Genomic DNA, 27,350 nt, shown 5'->3' with positions numbered 1-27,350 from the left:
GGCAAAGGGTCTCAAACAAATCAAAATATATTTTATATTTAACACTTTTTTGATGACTACATGATTCCATGTGTGTTATTTCATAGTTTTGATATCTTCACTATTATTCTACAATGTAGAAAATATTACAAATAAAGAAAAACCCTTGATTGAGTAGGTGTCCTAAATCTTTGGACCAGTAGCGTTCATGGAAAGATTATGTCATGAATGTTGAAACAAAGTGTAAGAAGGTGGTGGTGGTGAATCTTATGCGCTCTGTCTCTGGTTATGAATGGGTTGCTGACAGACAATCGTTGATGGATATTTATAGAGCTCAATTGATTACGGGCGTATAGTTTATGGAACAGCTCAAAGGCTTGGCTTCAGAAGCTGGCCAGAATCCAGTATATAGCTTTAAGGATATGTATTGGGGCATTTAAATCAACATATGTATGTGTCTTACAAGTGGAGGCAGGTGAGATGCCTTTGGATATACAGTGTAAAAAAGTTTATTGGGTTCGGTTGAAAAGCTGTGAGGTTGAGCATCCCACTGCTACTGTTAGATGACTGTTGGGAATATACTAGTAGATAAGGCAGTGGTTTTTGTTGGACATTTGGAAAGCTTGCTGATGAGAGTGGTTTGAGGGAGTTAGAGGTTGGCCCTTCTGTGGTGATAGGGGATGTTCTCCCATGGTTACTCCCAGATCCCGTTGTTGATCGAACAACCTTGGTAGAGAGAAGGAAATATTGGTCAGAAGTCAGTGATATAGGGAAACTGGTTGACAATTACATTGGTAGAGAGTTTTTATGCTTTTTTACTACTTTTCACAGATGGATCCAAGGACCAAGATAGTGGGTGCACAGGAGCAGGCGTTTTAAGTTCCTGAATTTGATGTACAGATATGTAGAAGACTAACAGATGAACTGTCAGTATACTCAGTTTAACTGTTGGCGATAATAGTTGCAGTGGGATAATAGTTCCAGTGGGCGGAGGACATACAACCTGTTAGAATTATAGTATGCTCAGATTCTCTGTCTGTATTGAATAGTTTATCATATGGTAAATCTAATAGAAGTTACCTACTATTGGAGAATGGGCGTTGTAGTGAGATTCTGCTGTGTCCCAGCACATTCGGGTGTGGAAGGGAATTAAATTGTAGACCAGTTAGCCAAAAGAGCTTTGAAATTAGATATCATTTATATTAATGTTCCACTGGGTAGAGGTGAGGCCAAATGTAAGATCAGAGCCATTTTGATAGATGTGTGGCAGAAGAGGTGAGACTCTGAGCACAAGGGCCAGCATTTATATGCCCTCCAAAGAGAGGTCGTGGACCAAGATTCAAAGGTCAGATTAGGAAGGAATAGGTGGTGTTTGCTCAATTGCGCTTAGGACATTGTACATTGAACTCATTATTACATCTGGTTGGTAAGCATGTGAATGGTTTGTGTCTGGAGTGTATGGTCGGTGAAATGGTGGAGCATGTCTTGTTATATTATATTGTTAAGTATGTTGAAAAGAGGGAAAGATTGAAGTGTAGGGTCATTGAGGTCGGGGGGGGGGGGGGTGGAAGGGATTTTGAGCGATGGAGGAGGGTCTATTAGAAGTTAGTATGGCTATTTTTATTTTATCAGAAGTACTGAGTTAAGTAGGAGGATTTAGAAATGTTGTAAACCGTGTGATTGACCACAAACTCCAGCACTGTAGGTGGCGGCATGCACCTTTAACGGTGGTTTGCCGCCATTTTATCATAGAAGAAGAAGAATCTTTGCTGACGACATAAGAAAAATAAATTAATGCACTCGAAATGATTATCAGTCTTAGTTGTTTAAGTTCGGATATTGATTGAACGAACAGTACACGGATCCTATTGTTATCGATGTGCCTCTGAATCGTATCTGTGTCAACAAGCTAGCTAGCTAATTTAGCTATACATCATTAATTGAGTCTGTCACTGTCAGTCTGATCTAGCTCGTCGATCATAGTTAAGATGTGTTGCAGCTTTTGAAGATAGTTACCTCTGTACTTTTTGTCTCAAATATGAACTTGTAAGTCGGAAAACGAATCAGACAATAGAGAATGTCAGGTTAGCATTGTAAACAACAGCAGCGAATAACCAGTCAAACATCACATCATCATGGAGGATGAGGAAGATCTCGAGGTACTTGGCGAACAACTGTACGATTTAATTTACCCCAAGCACGCTGAGATCGCCGGGAAACTCACAGGTGAATCACCCCATAACGTTTTACATTTACACTCACATTCAAATTGCAAAGCATTACGCAGCTATGTAGGCATATGCATTACTACCAATATGTTATAGCTAGGTAGTAGATTCCATTTTACAACATTGTTTCATGGTATATTGAGATGGCATTGTAATTGGGTCGGAGGCATGTTGCTGGAACTACCTGGTCCTGTCCTGACTCGGATGCAGCAGGATGAAGCGATGCTGACAGAGGCCCTTGAGAAAGCCCTCAGAGCTCTGCAACTACCTCAGGGCCCCAGGTAAGACTGATAATACCACATTCTTAGACGCTAGCATTAACTACTTTAGCGCCTATTGACGATAGTATCTTCTGATCGGAGGAGTTTTGTTAAGAGTCCGGAGTCTTGCTTTAATAGGCTGGACATTACATTTTTAACTACACTTTTTTTTATATAATAAAAACTTGGTCATTATGTCCGCCGTGGAGCCCCATTTCATACTATTACCATCTGTCCCAACTGCTTGCCGTCGTCTTGAAGTAATGGTGAAAAAAACTGGCCTTATTTTATGGCATTTTTCAACCTGTCAGCACCTATTAGTTCCATTGAGCACCGAGGCACCAACCCACCTTCTGAACGTTCTATTCCCAGCCCATTGTTCAATGCCAAATAATATTACTTATTGTGAATTCCAGTACCTGGCTGGTTGATGAATGGCACAATGTATTAACTAGGATAATACGTTTTTCTTTACCTGAGATGACTGAATTAATGTTCAGGATTATTGATAGTCGTTAATACAATTATAATTCCAAAATATGCACATGAATACAGGTAATAACCAAACATGAAGGGTCATATTAATTCACAGTAATCTGTTAAAATTCTTTAAAAAAAGTATTTCTGTGGCTGTGCAATATCTCAAATGTAACACACACATACAATGGAAATTAGCCCTTTATTATGAATGATTTGGCTCTTAAAATAGCCTTTGGTTTTGTAAAACAAATGCATGTTTAAGATTGTTGCACTGGCACTCATATTGTAGTGAATGTAATCACAAGAACAAAGCGTTTTTGGTGCATTTTAATATAGCCCACACTAGACAGTGAGAGGCAGACACAATATAAAAGTCCTATAAACATAATATACTGTAAAGAGTATAATTAGCATGTCTTTAAATTAAGTACATTATGAACATAAAAAAATAATACATACATACATACACACACATCAAATGACTGAAGTTACCTTTTATAAACTGGCATTCAAGTTTAACTGTCTCATATCACTGTCTCATATCACTGTCCTACAAGTCCTAAAGCAGCTACGTTGCCTCATATTACCATCCTGTCAGTATCTACTGGTATCGTATCCTAAGGAATAGATCCACTCTATGTAAGAATTCTGACCTCGTTTACATAATAATCAAATAGAAGTGGATATTCTGATACAGAACTACTCACTTCTTCATCCTCTTCTTCATAGTCTATTACAAATGTGTCTCCTTTAGAACTAATTACTTTACCCTGCCACCAGAACACACTCCTATCCTCGCTGCTAATATACATGTGTTAAAAAATGTAGACGACCAGATCCTTTGCACAAACGGATACATTTTATACGGTTTTCCTGATATTCCAACCATAAGGGCAACCAGGGCATATTACTAGTTTTGTCATATTTTATTCTAAACTCATAAATGTCATCTGATTTTCTTATGTCTACCACTGTTGCATCATACTCTGTATCTAAAACGTTTCCACTAAATGTATGCTGAACACGTTCTACAAGAAACTGCAGTGGCATTTTAATACTTGGTAATCTAAAAAATGTCCTCTCGTACGACCCAGATCTTGTGCTTTAAGATGCTGTTTGGTAGCATCTCTCAAAATACCTCTTTACTTTGAGCAACAAGATCAGCTGGCGCAGTCATGCGTGCTTCATCTAAACTAGTGTCAAGTGGCTCACTCATAACAACTACTACACCCTTCACGTTACTGATGAGCTGATCCGATGACAGCCATTTCCCATATTTTGATAAGTAAAAAATGTAATTTTCGTTTTTCTGGCCTAATACAAAGCATCTAAATTTTAACTGCTCTGTCACGGCTGGTATTTACTTAAATTAGCTATCTGCCCGGCGACTTCCTCCACACTGGTCCAGAACCCACCATATTTGCCCATGTCTACAGTAACCTGTTGTTTTTACTGTCTCCCTGAATGTCTTTTTGCTTTTGTCTATCTTGTTTCTCTTTAAGTGCCTGCAGTCTCTCTTATTTTGAACATACGCTCACAATATATGACTCTCTGTCCTTTAACTGATGCCCTAGATGTTGTAAGGACCTCAGCTTTCCTCTCAGGACCCAAACTAGCCAACCATTCCCAAGGCCTATTCTGTTTAAACATGATCATGCCCTCTAATGCTATTTTGCTTTCCCTAGACTTTAATCTTAGTAATTGATAAAAAAAAGTCCCAAAATCCCTCTCACACACAACGTTAGTTTTTGGAGCAGATTCTAATGCTTTACATGCTCGTCTGATACATTGTCGTACCGTCCATGCTTTAGGTGATCTGCTGTCAACCTACAGCACACCTTCACTAGAGTAGCAAAAAATGGCTCTAGAGCTTGTTTTGTCATGTCATCAAACTCTTCTGATTCTCTTCTCTTCTCTTCTGATTGGAAGGCAGCCACGAACCGTGGCTGCCTTCCAAGCAATGGGAACCTCCCCAGAAAAGAGTGACAGGTTAAAAAGGTTGGAGATAGGCTTGGCGATGATAGGGGCACCAACCTTAAAGAAGAAAGGGTCTAAACCATCTGACCCAGCTGTTTTTTTGGGGTCAAGTTTAAGGAGCTCCTTTAGCACCTCGGACTCAGTGACCGCCTGCAGGGAGAAGATTTGTAGCGGGGCAGATGAAAAAGAGGGAGAAGCGTTGGGGCTAGTCGCAATAGAAGAGGTGGGAGATGAGGAAATGTTGGACGGGCAGGGAGGCATGGCTGAGTCAAATAGGAATCCTGACTTAATGAAGTGGTGATTAACAATCTCAGCCATGTGCTTCTTGTCAGTAACAACCACATCATCAACATTAAAGGACATGGGCAGCTGTGAGGAGGGTGAGGGTTCATTCTCCAGGTCTAGACTCACAGAGAGAGAACTGCTCCTAACTTTGGCCTTCCAGATGGCCTGATTGCCCTTATTTCTCATTTGCCTGAACAAGAGCCAGTCAGCCTGAGTATGCTTGTGCTGAGCCTTCGCCAAATGCAATTCTTGAGTTGGAGTAACTCTGCAAGATCACAGCTGTCATGCCCTGGTCAAAGTATTTTGTGTTTATTTTCATTTATTTGGTCAGGCCAGGGTGTGGCATGGGTTTTTGTATGTGGTGTGTTGGGTTTGTAGCTTAGTGGGGTGTTCTAGTGAAGTCTATGGCTGTCTGAAGTGGTTCTCAATCAGAGGCAGGTGTTTATCGTTGTCTCTGATTGGGAACCATATTTAGGCAGCCATATTCTTTGGGTGTTTCGTGGGTGATTGTCCTTAGTGTCCTCTGTGTTAGTTTGCACCAGTTTAGGCTGTTTCGGTTTTCACATTACGTTTATTGTTTTTGTATTGATTCGTGTTTACGTTGTTTTATTAAACATGGATTGCAATAGCCACGCTGCATTTTGGTCCGATCCTTGCTACACCTGCTCGTCCGAGGAGGAGATAGAAGAAAGCCGTTACAGAATCACCCACCACAACAGGACCAAGCGGCGTGGTGACAGGCAGGAGCAGCAGCAGCAGTGGGAGAGGCTGCACTACTTGGAGAAATGGACTTGGGAGGACGAATTAGACGGAAGAGGACCCTGGGTTCAGCCAGGAGAATATCGCCGCCCCAAAGAGGAGCTGGAGGCGGCGAAAGCGGAGAGGCGGCATTATGAGGCGCTAGCACGGCAGAGCGGATGGAAGCCCGAGAGTCAGCCCCAAAAATGTCTTGGGGGCGGGGGGGCTAACAGGGAGTATGTCTACGCCAGGTAGGTGACCTACGCAAACTCCCTGTGCTACCGGAGGGCTAGAGAGACCGGGCAGGCACCGTGTTATGCTGTGGTGCGCACGGTGTCTCCAGTGCGGGTGCATAGCCCGGTGCAGTACATTCCAGCTCCACGTATCGGCCGGGCTAGAGTGAGCGTCGAGCCAAGTGCCATGAAGCCGGCTCTACGCATCTGGTCCCCAGTGCGTCTCCTTGGGCCGGCTTACATGGCACCAGCCTTGCGCACTGTGTCTCCGGTTCGCCTGCATAGCCCAGTGCGGGCTATTCCACCTCGCCACACTGGCAGGGCGACCGGGACCATTCAACCGGGTAAGTTTGGGCAGGCTCGGTGCTCAAGAGCTCCAGTGCGCCTGCACGGTCCGGTCTACCCAGTACCACCTCCACACCCCAGCCCTTCGGTAGCAGCTCCCCGCACCAGGCTTCCTGTCTGCAAGGAACTGCCAGTCTGCAAAGAGCTGTCAGTCTGCAAGGAGCTGCCAGTCTGCAGGGAGCCGCCAGAGCTGCCAGTCTGCAGGATGCCGCCAGAGCTGCCAGTCTGCAAGGAGCCGCCAGAGCTGCCAGTCTGCAAGGAGCCGCCAGAGCTGCCAGTCAGCATGGAGCAGCCAGAGCCGCCAGTCAGCTTGGAGCAGCCAGAGTCGCCAGTCAGCATGGAGCAGCCAGAGTCGCCAGTCAGCATGGAGCAGCCAGTCAGCATGGAGCAGCCAGAGCAGCCAGTCAGCATGGAGCAGCCAGAGCTGCCAGTCAGCATGGAGCAGCCAGTCAGCATGGAGCAGCCAGAGCAGCCAGTCAGCATGGAGCAGCCAGAGCTGCCAGTCAGCATGGAGCAGCCAGTCAGCATAGAGCAGCCAGTCAGCCAGACTCTTCCAGATCTGCCAGTCAGCCAGACTCTTCCAGATCTGCCAGTCAGCCAGACTCTTCCAGATCTGCCAGTCAGCCAGACTCTTCCAGATCTGCCAGTCAGCCAGACTCTTCCAGATCTGCCAGTCAGCCAGACTCTTCCAGATCTGCCAGTCAACCAGACTCTTCCAGATCTGCCAGTCAACCAGACTCTTCCAGATCTGCCAGTCAACCAGACTCTTCCAGATCTGCCAGTCAACCAGACTCTTCCAGATCCGCCAGTCAGCCAGGATCTGCCAGAACCACCAGCTAGCCAGGATCTGCCGGATCCAACTACCTGCCTGAGCTTCCTCTCAGTGCTGAGCTTCTTCTCAGTGCTGAGCTACCCCTCAGTCCCGAGCTACCCCTCAGTCCCGAGCTACCCCTCAGTCCCGAGCTGCCCCTCAGTCCCGAGCTGCCCCTCAGTCCCGAGCTGCCCCTCAGTCCAGTGGGGTTCTGGGTGAGGACTTCTAGGCCATGGTCGGCGGCGAGGGTGGACTATCCAGGGACACGAGGAGGAGGGACTAAGACTTTGATAGAGTGGGGTCCACGTCCCGCGCCGGAACCGCCACCATGGACCCTCCCCTATGGTTTTTGGTGTGCGTCCGGGAGTCCGCACCTTGGGGGGGGGGGGGGGTTCTGTCACGCCCTGGTCGAAGTATTTTGTGTTTATTTTCATTTATTTGGTAGGCCAGGGTGTTTCATGGATTTTTGTATGTGGTATGTTGGGTTTGTAGCTTAGTGGGGTGTTCTAGTGAAGTCTATGGCTGTCTGAAGTGGTTCTCAATCAGAGGCAGGTGTTTATCGTTGTCTCTGATTGGGAACCATATTTAGGCAGCCATATTCTTTGGGTGTTTCGTGGGTGATTGTCCTTAGTGTCCTCTGTGTTAGTTTGCACCAGTTTAGGCTGTTTCGGTTTTCACATTACGTCCGAGGAGGAGATAGAAGAAAGCCGTTACAACAGCCCCCTAACCAGGGGCTGAACCGGTTTTTAATTCTAATTTTCTTTATGGGGGTGTGTTTATCATCAATACAACTGAAAATATCAAAAAAGAAGGTCCAAGCGTCTTCGACAGAGGGGATCAAGCTGATTCTATACCATTTTACAGGGGCCAGTTCATGAAGGAAGGCTTGCTCATTCAAGTTTTTTAGCAAGCATCTATGACAAATCTGGACAGGTCGTTTCACTGAGCAGCCATTATGAACACAGGCTGTAAAACAGTGTTCACTAAGGTCATTACAGAAAACACCAGACTGATACCTATCAGGATTATTTGTGAGGATAACATTGAGGAGGGTAGCCTTTTCTGGGTGTTTCGAGTCATACCTTGTGGGATTGGTAATAATCTGAGAAATTTAGGGAATCCCATTGCTTTAGGACTTGGTGATGTGGTTTAAGCATGTCCCAGTTTAGGTCACCTAGCAGGACAAATTCAGACTTAATGTAAGGGGCCAGGAGAGAGCTTTGGGCAGGTAGGGTGCTTAAAAACAGAAAATCAAATTGTTTGGTCCTACAATCCGCAATGAACTGAATAACATTCAGATTAGCATGGACGGCTTGAATGAACCTGTTTTCATTTTGGGTTAGTCTAGTGAAGTCCAACAAGTCAGTGTAGAGATAGTAAACACCTGTTGCATTGTGGAACATCACATTTATGAGGTTTCCTTTGAAAGTAACTAAAGGAATGTCGTCAGAACCATTCTCGTTAAGCAAGAATGTTCTGGACTCGACTGGCTTGACACTCTTCCTGTACCGCTTTATATTATTATATAAAATGTCATACATTACACTAGCGGTCGATGCAGGAGATCTCCAAGCAATTGTCAATTTCAGTCATGACTAATGTTAATTTCTGCTACCACAATTGAATTCTACATTTACACCTAACTGCGTGTTTATATTGTTGCCCCCCCTCCCCTGTAGTTATTTTTTCCACAGATTTTGCAGTCCTCTTAGTCAGTCTTTTCACGGGCGTCTGCAGTGTGGAAAGGAACAAAAAAAAGCGAGCGCGGGAGTATTTCTGTGAATGGGGGGGTTAATACGTTAATGCCACGCTTTCACAGAGGCCTAGTTCAAATCACAACATCTCTAACACAAAAATTATTCAGCCCCTTTACTTTCAGTGCAGCAAATTCTCTCCAGAAGTTCAGTGAGGATCTCTGAATGATCCAATGTTGACCTAAATGACTAATGATGATAAATACAATCCACCTGTGTGTAATCAAGTCTCCGTATAAATGCACCTGCACTGTGATAGTCTCAGAGGTCCGTCAAAAGCGCAGAGAGCATCATGAAGAACAAGGAACACACCAGGCAGGTCCGAGATACTGTTGTGAAGAAGTTTAAAGCCGGATTTGGATACAAAAAGATTTCCCAAGCTTTAAACATCCCAAGGAGCACTGTGCAAGCGATAATATTGAAATGGAAGGAGTATCAGACCACTGCAAATCTACCAAGACCTGGCCGTCCCTCTAAACTTTCAGCTCATACAAGGAGAAGACTGATCAGAGATGCAGCCAAGAGGCCCATGATCACTCTGGATGAACTGCAGAGATCTACAGCTGAGGTGGGAGACTCTGTCCATAGGACAACAATCAGTCGTATATTGCACAAATCTGGCCTTTATGGAAGAGTGGGAAGAAGAAAGCCATTTCTTAAAGATATCCATAAAAAAGTGTTGTTTAAAGTTTGCCACAAGCCACCTGGGAGACACACCAAACATGTGGAAGAAGGTGCTCTGGTCAGATGAAACCAAAATTGAACTTTTTGGCAACAATGCGAAACGTTATGTTTGGCTTAAAAGCAACACAGCTCATCACCCTGAACACACCATCCCCACTGTCAAACATGGTGGTGGCAGCATCATGGTTTGGGCCTGCTTTTCTTCAGCAGGGACAGGGAAGATGGTTAAAATTGATGGGAAGATGGATGGAGCCAAATACAGGACCATTCTGGAAGAAAACCTGATGGAGTCTGCAAAAGACCTGAGACTGGGACGGAGATTTGTCTTCCAACAAGACAATGATCCAAAACATAAAGCAAAATCTACAATGGAATGGCTCAAAAATAAACATATCCAGGTGTTAGAATGGCCAAGTCAAAGTCCAGACCTGAATCCAATCGAGAATCTGTGGAAAGAACTGAAAACTGCTGTTCACAAATGCTCTCCATCCAACCTCACTGAGCTCGAGCTGTTTTGCAAGGAGGAATGGGAAAAAATGTCAGTCTCTCGATGTGCAAAACTGATAGAGACATACCCCAAGCGACTTACAGCTGTAATCGCAGCAAAAGGTGGTGCTACAAAGTATTAACTTAAGGGGGCTGAATAATTTTGCACGCCCAATTTTTCAGTTTTTGATTTGTTAAAAAAGTTTGAAATATCCAATAAATGTCGTTCCACTTCATGATTGTGTCCCACTTGTTGTTGATTCTTCACAAAAAAATACAGTTTTATATCTTTATGTTTGAAGCCTGAAATGTGGCAAAAGGTCGCAAAGTTCAAGGGGGCCGAATACTTTCGCAAGGCACTGTAAATGGTAAGCTGGTTAAATAAAAGACTGCTCGTAGAACTTTCAGACTGCCATTGTTTTGGGGAAATAGGGACATGTCTGTCTGGGGGATGAAACGGTTTACGGTTTCACGATAAACCACAGTAAAATTCTTGACGATTAGTATTACCGTTTCACATTTTAATTGTCATTACATTATTTGAAAAACTCTCGGTAAATACTGTCCAGCATCAACCAAAGTTAGCAACAGTCTGTCGCAGGCACAGCATGCAACGTGGGTTATGTTTTGTGTGAAAACATGAAAGTGACAGCACTCAGGAGATTTTTCAGCCTTCTAAGAGGCCCAAATCTGAAGTGTGGTCGTATTTTGGGTTTTACAAGAGTGCTGAGGGGACCTTAATCGAAGATGGTCACCCTGTCTGCAGAACATGCAAAAAAAGAATCGCTGCAAAAGGGGACAACACTTCAAATCTCTTGAGTCATCTTCATGACCACCACCTACTACTTTATAGCGAATTCAAGGTAAGTTAACTTTTACCTCAATGCATGATGTGGGGACTTGTCATGGTTTGTCTGTCTAACATGCTAATAGCTTGTCAATAATGTAAACTGAAGCTTTCAGTGTTGCCTACTCTTGTAAAAACACTACACGTTGTTCTGCTGCTGTATTCGTCGTGTGTTTGCAGACTTACCCATTGCACACGATAACATGTTATGTAGTTTAGTCACCCAATGTTAGAGTTGCGTAAATTCAAATCTGGTATCAGGATAAATATGACAATGAGTCACCGATTGTATACTATGTATTTTTTATTAGCTAAGCAATAAATGGCAAATGCAACTTTCGTATATACGGGCTCACTGTAATACCACGCAGGGCAGAACAGGTAACTGGCAGGATGTACGTAAACAGTTGTTCTAATGCTGTGATAGACATTGTTCCAACCTGTCTGTTGGCCTATCACAGTAGAGGCTGAGCGTGGTTTAGAATTGCTCAGCCTATCGCAGGCGCTCAGGCGGGTCCCCGCCTCTTGGCGCTTCTTGGAGTCCTCCCTCCGTCGATGTACAGATTCTTACTGTTCTGGTATCGCAGCCTAGTTATAACAGTTGCTCAGTTCCTGCTATTGTGTTGTTCAGTATTTTTTCCATCTCAGTTAAACCTCGTGATGACCACCCCTCCCTATACCTGATTATCCACAACTTTGAAGATACAGCAAGTCACACCATGTGCTCAATATGGTTACATACAAACACAAGGACAAAGCATCTGCTGGGCTGTTATCTACAGTTTTGCAACATGCAGGTCACACCATGTTACTCAGTTCTTGTCACACACACAAACAGGCAAGTAGATGTAGCAAGCAGTTGTTTAATCTCATGATGATGCTCAAGTGCACAAATGCAGATACCTCACACAGCCAACATCAAATAATATTTAATCATATATATAGTAATGGCTATAATGTAAAATACAGAATCCCACACCAACCAACATATTTTGTTCATTTAAAATCCGGCAGACGTCGACATGGTTGTAAAAGTGTTCCAACAGGAGAAACACTATAGACTCCTATACAAGACTCCTGTATTTATTTCAATTTTTGGGCTCATTGCAATTACTATCACTGTCTTCTTAAGACTAATTTGTATTTCTGTAAATTGTGCATGGGGTCATTCTATATACACAAATGCAACACAGAAGATTGTGTGTGTGTGTGAATAAAAATAATAATAATTGTAAGGTAACACTAATAATAATACATTTGCTATTCCCTTGTTTACAGAGTGGGTGTGCAGCAGTGATGCTACATCTACAGTTGTGACACAGACACTCACTCCAGCAAGCATTTAAAAAGGCAGGCTGCTTATGCACCTACATCAAAACATGCTCAAGACCTCACTGCAGCCCTTTCATATTACATTGCAAAGGACTTTACGCCATTTCAAATTGTTGAGAGGCCTGGCTTTCTGAGGCTGATGAAGGTTGCCGTGCTTCACTACAAAGTGAATGCTGCTAATTATATTTGTTGTTTGTTTATTTGATTTGCTTAAGGTTGTGTTCATTTAAACCTGCACTAGGGAAACTTTTACCTCTCATGGCCACAGGGTGCCATCTTTAATGTTAATGTTATTATTTGAATGTTTATGCACACAAAAAGTGCATAGTGCTCCTATTTTTATTTGTTGTTTGTTGGTTTTCAATATAAAACTTGGTGAAATGATTTCAGTGTGTATCAGTACTTTCTGAACATATCCAGCACATTTTAACAATCCCGCGATAATACTGATAACCGTGAAAATTATAGTCACTATAATCGTGATATGAAATTTTCATACCGTTTCATCTCTAGTATTTTGTCAAATATCTCAAAATGTATGTATTTTATAGTTTTCAATTTCTACACCATTTTAAAATCAGCATAACCTATTATTTCTAATGATGTACGTCTGGGCAGCGTACAATGCTGTTGCCAATTGCTGGTAGTTAAAACGTCAACAAACAAAAAATAAATATTAATGGAACTCTGAGGTTCCATTGTTACCTATAGGGGAAATATAGGTATGTCTGTGTATATTTAGATTTTTTTTCAAGTCAGACACCATTTTAATCAGGATAATCTCCTCCCTCTACTCCGTTGTCATCAAACGCTAGACCAGAAATAGTCAGAAGTTGCCATTTTTACCTACTGCCTTGTTATGCTGACATAAGCACACTTGACACCATCGAGATACGGATGTTTACTTTCTAAACGATTTGTTATTTTTCAGTATCGTCCTAAGAACAGATTGTAGTGGTAAAATAAAGGTATACCTTTTTTGGTGCCATTTAGGGAAAATTTAAATTCTAAAGATCATCCCAAGTCAGAGAGCCTCAGGGTTCTTTTCAATTAATTTGCTATGGCCTCGCGCTAGTGTTCCAGCTCCACCAACGTTCTTTGGTTGTTTTTCAGCCTTGGGTGAATTTGGACTCGTCCTATTGTCTAGCCTAGCTCTAAAAATTAACACGCATCGCTTGCAGCACTGTTTTGGAAACTAAAGTAACAAACATATCTTTCATATCAGCGAGATATAATTTTCAAAAAACAGAAGGTAAATTACTACACAACTTTTCTAGGGTTAATGTTTCCACACAGCCATATATCCATTTTACAGCGCTTGTTTACAGAAGACAAAGGCATCCACCTGTGCTAATTAGCTATCTAGCATGCTCCGAACACCTTTGTGTAAGCTAACTGGGGAGGAAAGGTATACCAAACAAAAATATAAACACAAACATTTCAACGATTTTACTGAGTTACAGTTCATATAAGGAAATCAGCAGATTGAAATAAATGCATTAGACCCTAATTTATGGATTTCACATGACTGGGCAGGGGTGCAGCTATGCCCACCGACTTAGGAGCCAGGCACAGCCAATCAGAATGAGTAGTTCCCCACAAAGGGTTTATTACAGACAGAAATACTCCTCAGTTTCATCAGTTGTCCGTCCGGGTGGCTGGTCTCAGACGATCCCCGCATGTGAAGAATCCGGATGTGGAGGTCCTGGGCCTACTGCCAAATTCTCAAAAAAATGTAATCAACTTGTATTTGTCACATGCGTCGAATAAAACAGATTACTGTGAAATGCTTATTTACAAGCCCTTAACCTGTAGTGACACCCAGCCCGTGAACGGGACCAATATCATCATCTGACACTAATTAGCATAACGCAACGGACATAAATCTTCCTAGAAAATATTCCTATTCATGAAAATCACAAGTGAAATATATTGGAACACAGCTTAGCCTTTTGTTAATCACCCTGTCATCTCAGATTTTCAAAATATGCTTTACAGCCAACGCTAGACAAGCAAGTTTATCATAGCCTAGCATAGCATTATGCCTTGCTAGCAGCAGGCAAACTTGTCACGGAAATCAGAAAAGCAATCAAATTAAATAGTTTACCTTTGATGAACTTCGGATGTTTTCACTCACGAGACTCCCAGGTAGACAGCCAAAGTTCATTTTTTCCCAAAATATTATTTTTGTAGGCGAAATAGCTCCGTTTGTTCTTCACGTTTGGCTGAGAAATCGCCCGGAAATTGCGGTCACCGCAACGCAAAAAAAATTCCAAATTAGCTCCATAATATCGACAGAAACATGGCAAACGTTGTTTAGAATCCATCCTCAAGGTGTTTTTCGAATATCTATTCGATAATATATCAGTCGGGACAATTCGTTTTTTCACTCTGACCGATTGGAGTAATGGCTACCTCTGTATTTTACATGAGAATCTCTCTCGGAGCCACCATGTGACCACTTACGCAATGTGGCTGACTACGGCTATTCTTCAACAGAGGGTTGGGGGTATAATCTGTTAAGAAGCCTTTTGGACCTAGACTTGGCGCTCTGGTACTGCTTGCTGTGTGGTAGCAGAGAGAACAGTCTATGACTAGGGTGGTTGGAGTCTTTGGCAATTTTTAGGTTCTTCCTCTGACACGGCCTAGTATAGAGGTCCTGGATGGCAGGAAGCTTGGACCCAGTGATGTACTGGGCCGTACGCGCTACCCTCTGAAGCGCTCGTGTGCGGAGGTCAAGCAGTTGCCTTACCAGGTGGTGATACAACCATGCTCTTGATGGTGCAGCTGTAGAACTTTTTTGAGGACCCATGACAAATCTTTTCACTCTCCTGAGGGGAAAAGGCGTTGTCGTGCCCTCTTCACGACTGTCTTGATATGTGCGGTGACTCAAAACTTGTTTAAAAAATAACGATATTTTGGAGAGGATTTCATTTCAAATAACCGAAAGTGAGTGAATGCAAGGGAAAAAGGCCATTCTTGAACATGGGGTGAGACGTTCTTACTAATTTGATGCAGATGCATCATGCAGGACTCTAGTGTCAGAGGAGAGACTCTGACTGAAAACGCCTCCATTAATTGCCACAGTTTACACAACCGATAGATCAGCGTTCTAACTCCTCCTTGTGATAGTGTGGTGCAATGACTGAATGTCACCATCTACCACAAACGGTCGCAGCATAAGCTCGTAAATTTTAATGGAAGAACCACTGTACGGTCGTGGCCAAAAGTTTTGAGAATGACACAAATATAAGTTTTCACAAAGTTTGCTGCTTCAGTGTCTTTAGATATAGTCAATGAACAGCATTCTTACATAGGTATTCCTCTTGTCCAGATGGGATAGGGCAGTGTGCAGTGTGATGGCGATTGCATTGTCTGTGGACCTATTGGGGCGGTAAGCAAATTGAACTGGGTCTAGGGTGACCGGAGGTGAGATGATCCTTGGAATTGTCTCTCAAAGCACTTCATGATGACAGAAGTGAGTGCTATGGGGAGATTGTCATTTATTTCAGTTACAACTTTGCATTATTGGGTATAGGAACAATGGTGGCCCTCTTGAAGCATGTGGGGACAGCAGACTGGGATAGGGAGAGATTGAATATGTCCAGCCAGCTGGACTGCGCATGCACTGAGGACGCGGCTAGGGATGCCGTCTGGGCCGGCAGCTTTGCGAAGGTTAACACGTTTAAATGTCTTACTCACGTCGACCACGGAGAAGGAGAGCCCACAGTCCGTGGTAGCTGGCCATGTCGTCAAAGCGGGCGAAGAACGTGTTTAGCTTGTCCGGAAGCAAGATGTCGATGTCCGCGGCGTTGCTGGTTTTCCTGTTGTAGTCCGTGATTGTCTGTAGACCCTGCCGCATACGTCTCGTGTCTGAGCTGTTGAATTGTGACTCCACTTTGTCTCTATACTGATGGTTTGCCTTTTTGATTGCCTTGCGGAGGGAATGACTACTCTGTTTGTGTTCTGCCATATTCCCAGTCACCTTGCCATGGTGGTTTACGCGTTCAGTTTTGCACGAATGCTGCCATCTATCCACGGTTTCTCGTTAGAGTAGGTTTTAATAGTCTCAGTGGGTACAACATCTCCTATATACTTCTTGATAAACTCAGTAACCGTCTCGGTATATACATCGATATTATTCTCTGAAGCTACCTGGAACATATCCCAGTCCACATGATCAAAACAAACTTGAAGTGTGGATTCCGATTGGTCAGACCAGTGTTGAATAGTCCTTAGCATGGGTACTTCCTGTTTGAGTTTCTGCCTCTAGGAAGGGAGGAGCAAAATGGAGTCGTGATCAGACTTGCCGAAAGGAGGGTGGGGGGAGGGCCTTGTATGCATCCTGGAAGTTGGAATAACAATGGTAGAGTGTTTTTCCAGCGCGAGTGCTACAGTCAATATACTAATAGAATTTAGGTAGCCTTTTCCTCAAATTTGCTTTGTTAAAGTCCCCAGCTACAAAAAATGCAGCCTCCAGGATATATTGTTTCTAGTTTGCATAAAGTCCAGTGACGTTCCTTGAGGGCAGTTGTGGTATCAGCTTGAAGGGGGATATACACAGCTGTGACAATAACTGAAGTGAATTATCTTGGGAAATAATACGGTTGGCATTTGATTGTGAGGTATTCTAATTCGGGTGAACAAAAGGACTTGAGTTCCTTTATGTCATTACAAATACACCAGGAAACATACACCCCCGCCCTTCTTCCCCTAGAGATGTTTATTACTGTTGGCGCGATGAACTGAGAATCCAGATGGCTGGACCGACTCTGACCGTATATTCCGAGTGAGCCATGTTTTTTCATGAAACAGAGTATGTGGAAAGAAACCATTGCCCTGATCTCGTCAACTTTGTTATCCAGGGACTGAACACTAGCCAGTAATATACTCTGAAGTGGTGGGTGGTGTGCGCCTTCTAAGTCTGACCAGAAGACTGCTCCGAATCCCTCTTCTCCACCTGTGTTGTTTTGGGTCGGCCTCTGGAATCAGTTCAATTGCCCTGGGTGGTGCGAACAAAGCATCCGTTTCGGGAAAGTTGTAAGGCTGGTAAGTTACCGCCGCTCTGATATCCAATAAGCCTAGTAGTTAGAGCGTTGGGCCTGTAACCGAAAGGTTGCTGGATGGAATCCCCGAGCTGACAAGGTAAAAATCTGTTGTTCTTCCCCTGAGCAAGGCAGTTAACACACTGTTCCCCGGGCACCGAAGACGTGGATGTCGATTTTGGCAGACCCCCCCCCCCCCCCGCACCTCTCTGATTCAGTTGGGTTAAATGCGGAAGACACATTTCAGTTGAATGTATTCAGTTGTACTAGGTAACTGACTAGGTATCCCCCTTTCCAATAGTTCTTCCCGGCTGTATGTAATAACACACACAATTCTCTGGGCTAACAATGTAGGGAATGAAACATAAAAAATGAAATACTGCAAAGTTTCCTAAGGACTAGAAGTGAGGCATCCCTCTCTGTCGGTGCCATTTTATACCATTATGTTTCGAAAACTGTTTAGAAAATCGATGGTTATTGATGTTTCTAATATGTTTAAACACAGCATCGGAATTGTAGTTTACACAGAGCCAATTGTGGGCGAACGTTGGCCTAAAGGCTGAAAACCCTACATACGGAGAAGGGTTTTTGAGAGCTAGACTGAGAATATCCTGGAGAGTAGGAAAACTAAAGGCGAGGGCAGTTTGGGGTCTGTTAGTAAGGTTCCCCCCATCCTGCTAGATTAGTTGCCCATGTGTCTGTATTACTCATCCTGAGGCTGAAACAACTGGGAACTCGGAAAAGTATGAGGTCAAATCATGACATCAGTGATCTTCAGGTCAGAAAGTTGGAGCTCTAGAAAGAGGCCAAAGTTCCCGAGTTGGAATTCCGAGTTGGATGACTCCGAGTTGGATGTTCAAAACTGTTTTCCCAGTTGGCGCTAGTTTTTTTCCCGAGTTCACAGTCGTTTTGAATGCGCTGAAGTCTGAGATTTGGTATTCAGACTTTATTCAGTCGTGTAACGCATGTGTGGCTGCCTTGTGCGCTCTGAATAAATGTAATTCAACCACTGAAAACTCTCCCACTTGCTGCCAACAGATTTTCTCATGGAGTTTTCTTTTAACAGGGTTTTCAATACATTTATCTTAAGCCATCCCTTTAAATACTGTGTACATTTTTAGTTGGAATTTGGACGACAGGAATACATTGAGTTCATTGAGAGAACTGGTTCAGAATATTAGGGAGAAATGTTTCAGTACCAATTGCTTGATAAAAAAAAAATACTCTGATCTTGTAGATTATTTAGATTTAGTAAAGTATTTATGAATCACAAAAAACAGGTTTGGAGGGCCTTTACGCACTAAATAAAGGAAATGGTGGTTTGATTAATTAAAAAAATTGCCACATTGTCACGGCCGTTGATTGAAGAGGACCAAGGTGCAGCGTGGTGAGCGTACATTTTCACTTTTTTTCAGATGACGCCGACAAAAACAATAAACAATACAAAAACAACCGTGAAGCATAAGGGCTATGTGCCACAAACAAAGTTAACTACCCTCAAAGAAAGGAGGGAAAAGTGCTACCTAAGTATGGTTCCCAATCAGAGACAACGATAGACAGCTGTCCCTGATTTGAGAACCATACCCGGCCAAAACATAGAAATACAAAATCATAGAAAAATGAAACCTAGAATGCCCACCCCAAATCACACCCTGACCAAACCAAATAGAGACATAAAAAGGTTCTAAGGTCAGGGCGTGACACACATTTAGTTATTCAATTCATGGTAATGTTAGAATATTAGTGTACATAGAAATATAATAGGGTGAATAGTGTACAATAGTAGGCTATACCCTCGTCTATTGCCTGCACTAACCATGGAACTGTGTGATGACACGGCCAAGTATTGTGCCATGACACAGCCAAGTATTGTGCCATGCGTCAGGTTCAAACTGTTACGGCTTGGTCTGCGCTCCAGTCTATAACGATTTAATTAGCCTACATGTCTTTAAAAAATATATATAAATGACCAACTTTTACTAATGTTCCTCAGCAGCAAGGCTGTTGACGGCATTTATAGAGGAAGCAAATTAAGGTAAACAAAACAATGTAATAGAATGATAATGTAGGCCTAACCAACTGAAGGCAACTAACAGTAAATTGGCAGTTGAATATGTGTGGTTAATAATAATAATAATAATGGATTGGATTTATGTAGTGCCTTTTTATCAACTGCGGTACTCAAATCGCTTTTAACACAGTAGAGGGGAAACTAACCTGATCCACCACCAATGTGTAGCACCCACCTGGGTGATGCACTGCAACGATTTTCTGCCAGAATGCTCACCACACATCAGCTAGCATGGTGGAGAGGTGGAGTAATAAAGTGCATTTGTTAAGTATTCAGACGCAGATCCTCTCAAGCTCTGTCAGGTTGAATGTCCGTTCATTTTCCCTTTGATCCTGACTAGTCTCCCAGTCCCTGTCGGGGATAGTCGCAATAGAAGGGGTGGGAGATGAGGAAACTCTCTCTTTATGTAGTGTTGTGTTGTCTCTCTTGTTGTGATGTGTGTTTTGTCCTATATTTATTTTCACATTTTTAATCCCAGCCCCCGTCATTGTAAATAAGAATTTGTTCTTAACTGACTTGCCTAGTTAAATAAATGTAAATAAATAATATAAAAATAGGGCATTAGGCCTTATATCCAAACAGGTTACAGAACCATTCTAGAGTTCTTGGAAAGAAAAAACATTTCCTCAGTGTTGTGTTGTCTCTCTTGTTGTAATGTGTTTTGTCCTATATTTTTATTGTATTTTAATTCATTTTTTAATCCCAGGCCCCCGTCCTCGCAGGAGGCCTTTTGCCTTTTGGTAGGCCGTCACTGTAAATAGGATTTTTTTTTTAGCTGACTTTCCTAGTAAAATATAAAAAATGATTTGAAGTGTTGCCCCCTATCGCAGCAATTTTGGTGACCATCTTCGATTATGTTCCCCTCAGCACTCTTGTAAAACCCAAAATATGACCGCACTTTTTAGTCCAGATTTGGGCCTCTTAGAAGGCTGAAAAATTTCCCGAGCGCTGTCACTATCTTCCGCTATGTTTTCACACAAAACCTACATTGCAGGCTGCGCCTGCATCAGACTGTTGCTAACTTTGGTTGATGCTGGACAGTATTTACCGTGAGTTTTTCAAACCGTGGTAAGCAAACACGGTTTTAATAATAATTCAAATTTGAAACGGTAATACTAATTGTCAGGGAATTTTATTGTGAAACCAGTAACCATTTCATCCCTTCCTCTGACCTATTTATGCTGTTTAATATTACATGTAGCCTATTTGAAATTATGTGCAAGTCTTACATTCACCTTTTTCATGTTTATTGAAATCATATGGTTTGGTTTCAATACTTCAAAACCAAATGGTTGGTCCAGGTTGTCATAAAAATAGATGGGTGTTAAAATGTGATTTGAATAAATTAAGCGTATTTGGAGCTGCAGTTTTTTTCCCTGTGAGTACAGAACGGTTTTTAGCTAAGTGATTGGAAAAAGACCGGAGGGGTTGGATTTCTAACCACTCAACTCTGCTCACATACCCTGATCTGTAGACACCTCTGCCACACCTTCATTTATTTGATCTCCACCCCAAACAAATAGCGTTTTTAAAGACAGTAAATGAGGCTGAATGTAGAGAGAAAAGTTTATAAAAAGGGAATTGCGCTCCATTTACACATGCTTAACTCGGGTTGAACTCCGCCCCATGTGAGTTTCTGTGTCACAATTTGGTTGAGTTTGATCTTAACTAACCTCCAGAGCCTAGGTTTCTCGTAGTCTAGTCAACGAGACAGATTTGGAAGGATGGCCATGTGAGACTAGACCTCAACTAACTATGATCTCTCCATGACTTCAGCAATACAAGGATGTCAAAGGAGGAAGATGAAGCATCTGCCTCTTCTGACTCGCTTGGGGAACAGCTGTTTGAGCTCGTGGACATCTACAACACTGGCCACACACAGAAAATCACTGGTAATCAACCTACTGATCAGTAAGCCAATCATCTCTCCTCCCTCCAAACGTATGATTTATTTGTATTTACTTAACCCTTCTTTTACCAGATTACTCTCATTGAGAGAAAAAATCTTGCCAAAAAAGCAACACACAAAGTTTGACACTTTTCTGCTTGACCAAAAAGGTTGAGAACCTGAGTTAATTCCTTAAATCTCCTCCAATGGCAAACAACTGGTTGTGAGACACTCACTCCCTGTGTGTATTTCAAGGGGAGTTGGGATATGCAAGAAATACATTTCCATTACTTAACCAGACAAATATAGGCACCCCCCCAAATGAATATTATTATTATTAGGTGTTAACAAATAACAGGTGTAGGCAACTAGATTCAGCTGCGGGATGATTTTTGTTGGACCTGATTTTTGCTGAATTCCTGGTGATTTTACTATTTTTTGACCCAAAACTAAAATTATTTTTTATTACAAAAATATGTTTGGGGCCAAGAAAATCCCTTGCTGGCCGCCTGTTGCTGACCCCTGCCCTATACAATGCGAATCCATACAGTGCAAGCGCAGGCTGATCCTTTATGAACCAACAGCTTATAATGCTTCCCTAACATGTATTTACCCATGTACCACTCCAGGCATGCTACTGGAGCAGCATAAAGAAGCGGTGCTGCATCTTCTCTCAGAACCCTCACTACTGGAGGAGCAGGTGAACCTGGCCTTGAAGACACTGCAGCAGTGAGTGTGGAGCTTGACATCATTGTGGGGAAGAAAGATATTATGAAGAACTTTGTTTGTATATCCAGACACAACGCTGATGAACCTCTGAATGGATGGAAACTAGACTGATTAGGCTACTTTCTGTTAATGGCCGTCATTAATTTGAGATATGGCAGTCAAGCAGACCCTGTCCAAATACATCCCATATTACCCTAGAGTTGGGTAGGTATAAGCAATTTGATAGTAGCCACTGATGAACTAATGATATTTTTCTGCCATATTGGTTACACCTACAGTATCCACACTCAGGTCTACCTAAAAGCCTTGAGGATACAGGACTAGGGGTTGTTTCTGAATGGGCCATTGGTCTCGAAAGGAGAGCCTAGAAACCTGACACAGAAGGCTAAGACAGCGTTCCTCACTTATACAGTAATATATAACATTATCCATCCATTTTATGGTGTCATTATTGTACATCCAATAGTAAATACATGGTGATACCAGAATAATATCTAATATCTCTCTAGTCACAGGCCATAACGTGTGGGATACTTAGCCTATAATGTGCAGTTTTTTTTTTAACGATATTCATGGCGTGTTATGTTTCCCCTACCCTGATTTGCTGTAGGCTGGGTGTGGAAGAGACAGATGTGAGTGACTCATCAGATGCCGATGACACAGAGAGGCTGGAAGAGAGGCTGTTTCTACTGGTGCAGGAGATGGACGCAGTGCACTCAAATGACATTACAGGTTAGCCCTGCCACTAGCCGGTCCCAATTTGATCCCTACTCTCCCTTTGGCCCTTTAATATTTGCAGATCTGTAAGGCGAAGCAATATGGTGGCAGCTTTACCACTAAACTGTTTAAACATAAGTCTCTAGAACAAAATGGCTCATTGAGTGAACTGTAATATCACAGATACTGCTAATGCTGTCTTTCATAAACCATGTTAGTGGTCTGTAATGGTTAGAATTTAGAAGGACTCTGTCTCATAGGCATGCTTTTGGAGATGGACCCTGCAGCTCTCAGACAGATGCTGAACGACCGCACCATGTTGGAGGGAGCCGTTCAAAAAGCACAAGCAGCGCTGGTAACCTTCAACCGAAACTACCCATGTCAATATATTGATTGATTGTTTGGTACACTAATTAGTGCCCCGCCCACATGGACTTACAAGACACTATTTCATCAAGTATGTGTACACAGAGCACAAAACAAAAACTACATTTCTGGGGGAGGGTAGCCTCAGCACAGTCATAACACAACCATATGTTCTGGTTTTCAAGGGAAATTGAAGAGAGAGCCTGTGACCCCCGCTTTGACGTTAACAAGGCGACACTCCATTTTACTTGATTGGTTGAAAAACTGCAGAAGAGAACATTGACAGTTTTGTTACTCTCGTCAACAAGAGCAGAATGTGGGGTGGGGGTCTAGTTCTAGGCATTTATTTTACACTTGCCAAGTTAGGTTAGGAGGAAGGTGCTGTGGGAGATGATTGGTTGGTAGATTAAGCCGATTAAAAGAATGCTGATGCGGAGGTAGTTTATCCCAGCCTTTCTATTGTGCTATGTCAAAAAACTCCCATATACAAGAATTACAATCTTGCTTTGTTAGCCTATAGATTCTAACTGCATTTATTTGGGGATTTTTACAGGAAAGCATTTGGATCCAAGAGGACAAAGAAATCACCAAATCCAAATGAAGTTGGCCCAAATACTGTGACATTTCAGCTGAAGAAAACTACTTTATGAACACAAGAACATTTATGTGCCACTAACCCACAGGATCATAGCTGCCATGAAGGGATGTATGTATATACTGCATTCTAAGTGGCGATTCCTGATTTCAGATATTTTTCTCACTCCAACACTTGTCAGTGACTTGTTTCGGAGTGCAATGCACTTTAGTTAAGGCCACACTCATGATTGGACAGGAAGGGGAATATGAGCCAGTGAAGTGTGCTGCGACGCCCTCACACACTTGCTAAAAATAAAACCAGGCACCCTACACTTCTTGAAATATACATGCAAATGCTCCTTTAGACTGCAGACTTCAGGAGTGGAGAATGGAACAGGCCTATAGTCTTTTTTTTTGTTGCTTCCAATGCTATAGGAGAATTTGACAACTGTCTGGGTTGATTGGATTTTTCTACTTGCCAGAGTTGTCAATGAGGGATAGGTAGTGCTGGTCCAAAATACTTTAATCTGTGAGAAAGTAACTACATCTGTAGTGCCACAGTGATGCCAACAGACTTGCACACATTTTAGGTCCACTGGTAGTTTGGGGGATATTTGTTTGTACTTCACTCAATAATAAAATTGAATTCAGTAACATTACACAAATATTAAAATATTCCATATTCAGACACTTGTTGGGCCAACTGTTGGGATGTACTGCAATAATGTGTGAATAGGAAATGTATTTTGATATGTAGATAAAACACAACATGATGAACCTTGGATACTAATCAGACAGAACAAAATTAAACATTCTTTCAAAGTGCTAAAGAGCGCAAAGATATCTTTATTTATTACCATTTTACAGGGTTGAATTCCAAAACAGGAAAAATCAACAGCTTTTCTCAGACAAAAAGGGGACCTTTGGAAAAAATTATTGGGTGTTCAACACAGAAACAAAGTCAAGAACACAAAGGGGAAGCAAGGAATTTTGGATAACAAAGTTGACAAAAGCAACAGCAAAATCAAAAAGGAAATGGCAGTTTTGAGTAAAATTTGCTCCTTTCACAGATGTATTTAATGATGGGCTAGTTAATCTGCAGAAGCAGCAGTTACAAACGTGAATCCAGGTATTATATAATCTATTAATGACATTTCAAAGCTAAATCAGCAAAAACAATAATTGCTCTCCACACTTTTGCTCATGACTACAGCTCATAAATACAATCGATCAGATAAATATTTGGATAGATTAATGACATTTAAAAATGGTAGTCAAATGACACCATGACTATTCCCTATAAAGTGCATGCACTACTTTTGACCTGAGCCACCTAGTTGTGCACTATATAGGAAATAGGGTGTCATCTGTGACTTGACCGATATAGTCCTGGGGCCTCATTTATAACTGTTCACACATTTCCGCATGACACATTTCTGAAAATCCAGAGGGAGTACAAAAATATTTAGATTCATACATTTGGTGCACATTAAAACTCTGCCTGGAAAACACCTCCAAATGTTATGGTGACAATAACACACTATTTGCTGTATAATTTTGAATTAGGCCATGGCAGTATCTAAAATGGGCAATTGCAATTTTGATCACATTTCTGTGGGCAGAATGTTTTGGAAGTTATTCAAACTAAACATGCATATAGCGAGCGCCTGATGTCTGCAAGGTTGATTGTAGCCTATATTTTGAAACACTTTAAAAGTAGGCTAAATGCTACAGCCCACACTAAAGTGCAAAATAGAAATGGTTCAATATTTTGTTTTTCAATAGATAGAAACAATGTCCTGCCTTAGTATAGGGTCTGATTTAAATTGGCAATGTTGTGCTTCTCTCACAGCAATACAATAGCTTACCTATACACAAATATTTTACATAAACTACTGTGTTGGCAGAATGTTCCAATACAGTTTATGAAAGAGAAAACAAATGGCAGATTGTGGACCTGTCAGCAGAACGTTTAAATTCAACAATGTTTTGCATCGACTTTTCACCTAAATATGATGGGACTGGCCGTGAATTTTGAAAAATTGTCTAAGGCAGGCTACCAGTAGCATACATAGGTCTACTTCAATGTAAAAGAAACTTCACCTTTTAAATTTGACTGTAGGCTAGATTATGGGATTGCACAATTTAATACAGCCCATCTATTTACTAGGCTCCTAGGTCCAATTAAATGAGAGATGCACATGCTAATTTGTTGTATGAATATGAACCTATTACGGCTAGAAAAAGGTGAGAAATTTATTCTGCAATGGTTATGAAAATAGAAAGATTCAAATGTTTATTTTAGATTAAATAAAGAATTTTGCTTGTCTAACTAATGGCAAATGGCTGCATTTGTGTTATGTTGTCCTGTTTTTAGTTTTTTTATGAATAAGCTTTTCATCATATCCCCCATTTGCACAAAATACTTACTTGCCAGCTTGCAATACAATATTTCAGCCACTAGTAGATGTGCGTACGCATGGTCTAAACGGGGAGCTGAGCACATTCTCACAACACATTACATTTTTATAAATGCCAACTTGATCGTGGAAACTGCCGCATGCACATTTTGGGGAATATTGTATGCACGCACGGTTTATAAATGAGGCCCCTGAATCCCAGCTCACTCCTTGTTCCTCTAAAGGCCTGCTTCTAAACTCAGTTGGGAGAGAGGAAGCCTAGTTGAGACTTAAGACCTTTGTGCATGATAATGAGGTGTTGGTAGGCAGCAACATTTTATAAATATCTAAAATGAACATTCCAACACTCAAACTTCTAAACTCCTAGGGTAGCGAGGCGTGACAGTCACTCCTATTGCCTCTGCTGGACCCCACATCACACCTGAGCACATCTGAATGAGGGAGAGTGAACACAGCAGGCATTGCACTACTGATACTCCACACACATCAGCGCTACAGTACCTTCAGTGTATGTACGGGAACACTGAAGAGTCATATACACTAGTATAAACAAGTGAGCTGAGCTCCCGAAGTGCTACGCTCTTTTACACACTAATACACGTAAGGGGCCAAAGACACACGTAATAGATAAAAATAGGACCAGAACAGTCCTTTGTCTCAGCATGTGTGTAGAGGGAATGTTGTCTAAGAGCTGAACACACTAGCATGTCTGTCTCCACAGTAGGTTGTTACATACAGTATAATCAAGCTAAGTATGTGCATTAAGATCCATTGTACCAACTAACTCAGTTTGGACACATGAAAAAGCCCTTTATGACAATCTTGCCTGCAAATAATTAACACATTTTCTTTCTTTTTTTTTTAATTAGTGAAAGAGTGGTATAGTCGTTTGACGATGATGGTACTGGTGGTAGTGTTCGTCTTGGGTGTAAGGGGGGGTCCATCAGAGGGGGAGTTGAGGTGTCTATGCGCTTCCCAGGGGGTGGTTAAACCCATAGTCTGTTTTAGGATGAACTAGGCTGGATATCTACTTCAGCACTGGGTATGCCCTCTGACCGCCCAACCTCCCAGACAGAAGCCGTCCCGATGGAGTACTCGC

General features: G+C 42.2%; 2 protein-coding genes across 7 annotated transcripts in view; one reads left to right on the top strand and one right to left on the bottom strand.

Annotated features, from left to right (window-relative positions):
- The first annotated feature begins 1,722 nt into the window (after positions 1 to 1,722).
- Positions 1,723 to 24,746, top strand: LOC110523983. Of its 2 annotated transcripts, none has more exons than XM_021603214.2 (7): positions 1,723 to 2,205; positions 2,374 to 2,488; positions 21,332 to 21,447; positions 22,073 to 22,172; positions 22,783 to 22,904; positions 23,150 to 23,244; positions 23,809 to 24,746. In XM_021603214.2, the coding sequence occupies exons 1-7, from the start codon at positions 2,115 to 2,117 to the stop codon at positions 23,854 to 23,856; spliced, it is 687 nt and encodes a 228-aa protein (XP_021458889.2). In that variant the 5' UTR covers positions 1,723 to 2,114; the 3' UTR covers positions 23,857 to 24,746. The 2 variants fall into 2 exon arrangements, with proteins under 2 accessions (XP_021458889.2, XP_021458890.2); XM_021603215.2 differs by having other exon boundaries at positions 1,728 to 2,205; positions 2,351 to 2,488.
- sec16a (SEC16 homolog A, endoplasmic reticulum export factor) overlaps positions 24,658 to 27,350 on the bottom strand; it is a 73,531-nt gene continuing 70,838 nt past the window's right edge. For all 5 annotated transcript variants that reach the window (XM_036977742.1, XM_021603211.2, XM_036977739.1 and 2 more), the window contains one exon: positions 24,658 to 27,350. In XM_036977742.1, coding sequence (XP_036833637.1) covers positions 27,279 to 27,350 — 72 coding nt within the window. In that variant the 3' untranslated portion in view covers positions 24,658 to 27,278.

Source organism: Oncorhynchus mykiss, chromosome 5, assembly GCF_013265735.2.
Source record: "Oncorhynchus mykiss isolate Arlee chromosome 5, USDA_OmykA_1.1, whole genome shotgun sequence".
In the NCBI taxonomy this organism is placed as follows: Eukaryota; Metazoa; Chordata; class Actinopteri; order Salmoniformes; family Salmonidae; genus Oncorhynchus; species Oncorhynchus mykiss.
The sequence above is the reverse complement of the archived record's forward strand: the minus strand, read 5'-3'. Positions and strand labels throughout refer to the sequence as shown.

Excerpts from the sequence above, each read along its gene's own strand:
- LOC110523983 (XM_021603214.2), top strand. The coding sequence starts at position 2,115 with ATGGAGGATGAGGAAGATCTCGAGGTACTTGGCGAACAACTGTACGAT. Across the intron at positions 22,905-23,149 it reads GCACTCAAATGACATTACAG|GCATGCTTTTGGAGATGGAC; the intron begins GTTAGCCCTGCC and ends TCTGTCTCATAG. Across the intron at positions 23,245-23,808 it reads AAAAAGCACAAGCAGCGCTG|GAAAGCATTTGGATCCAAGA; the intron begins GTAACCTTCAAC and ends GGATTTTTACAG.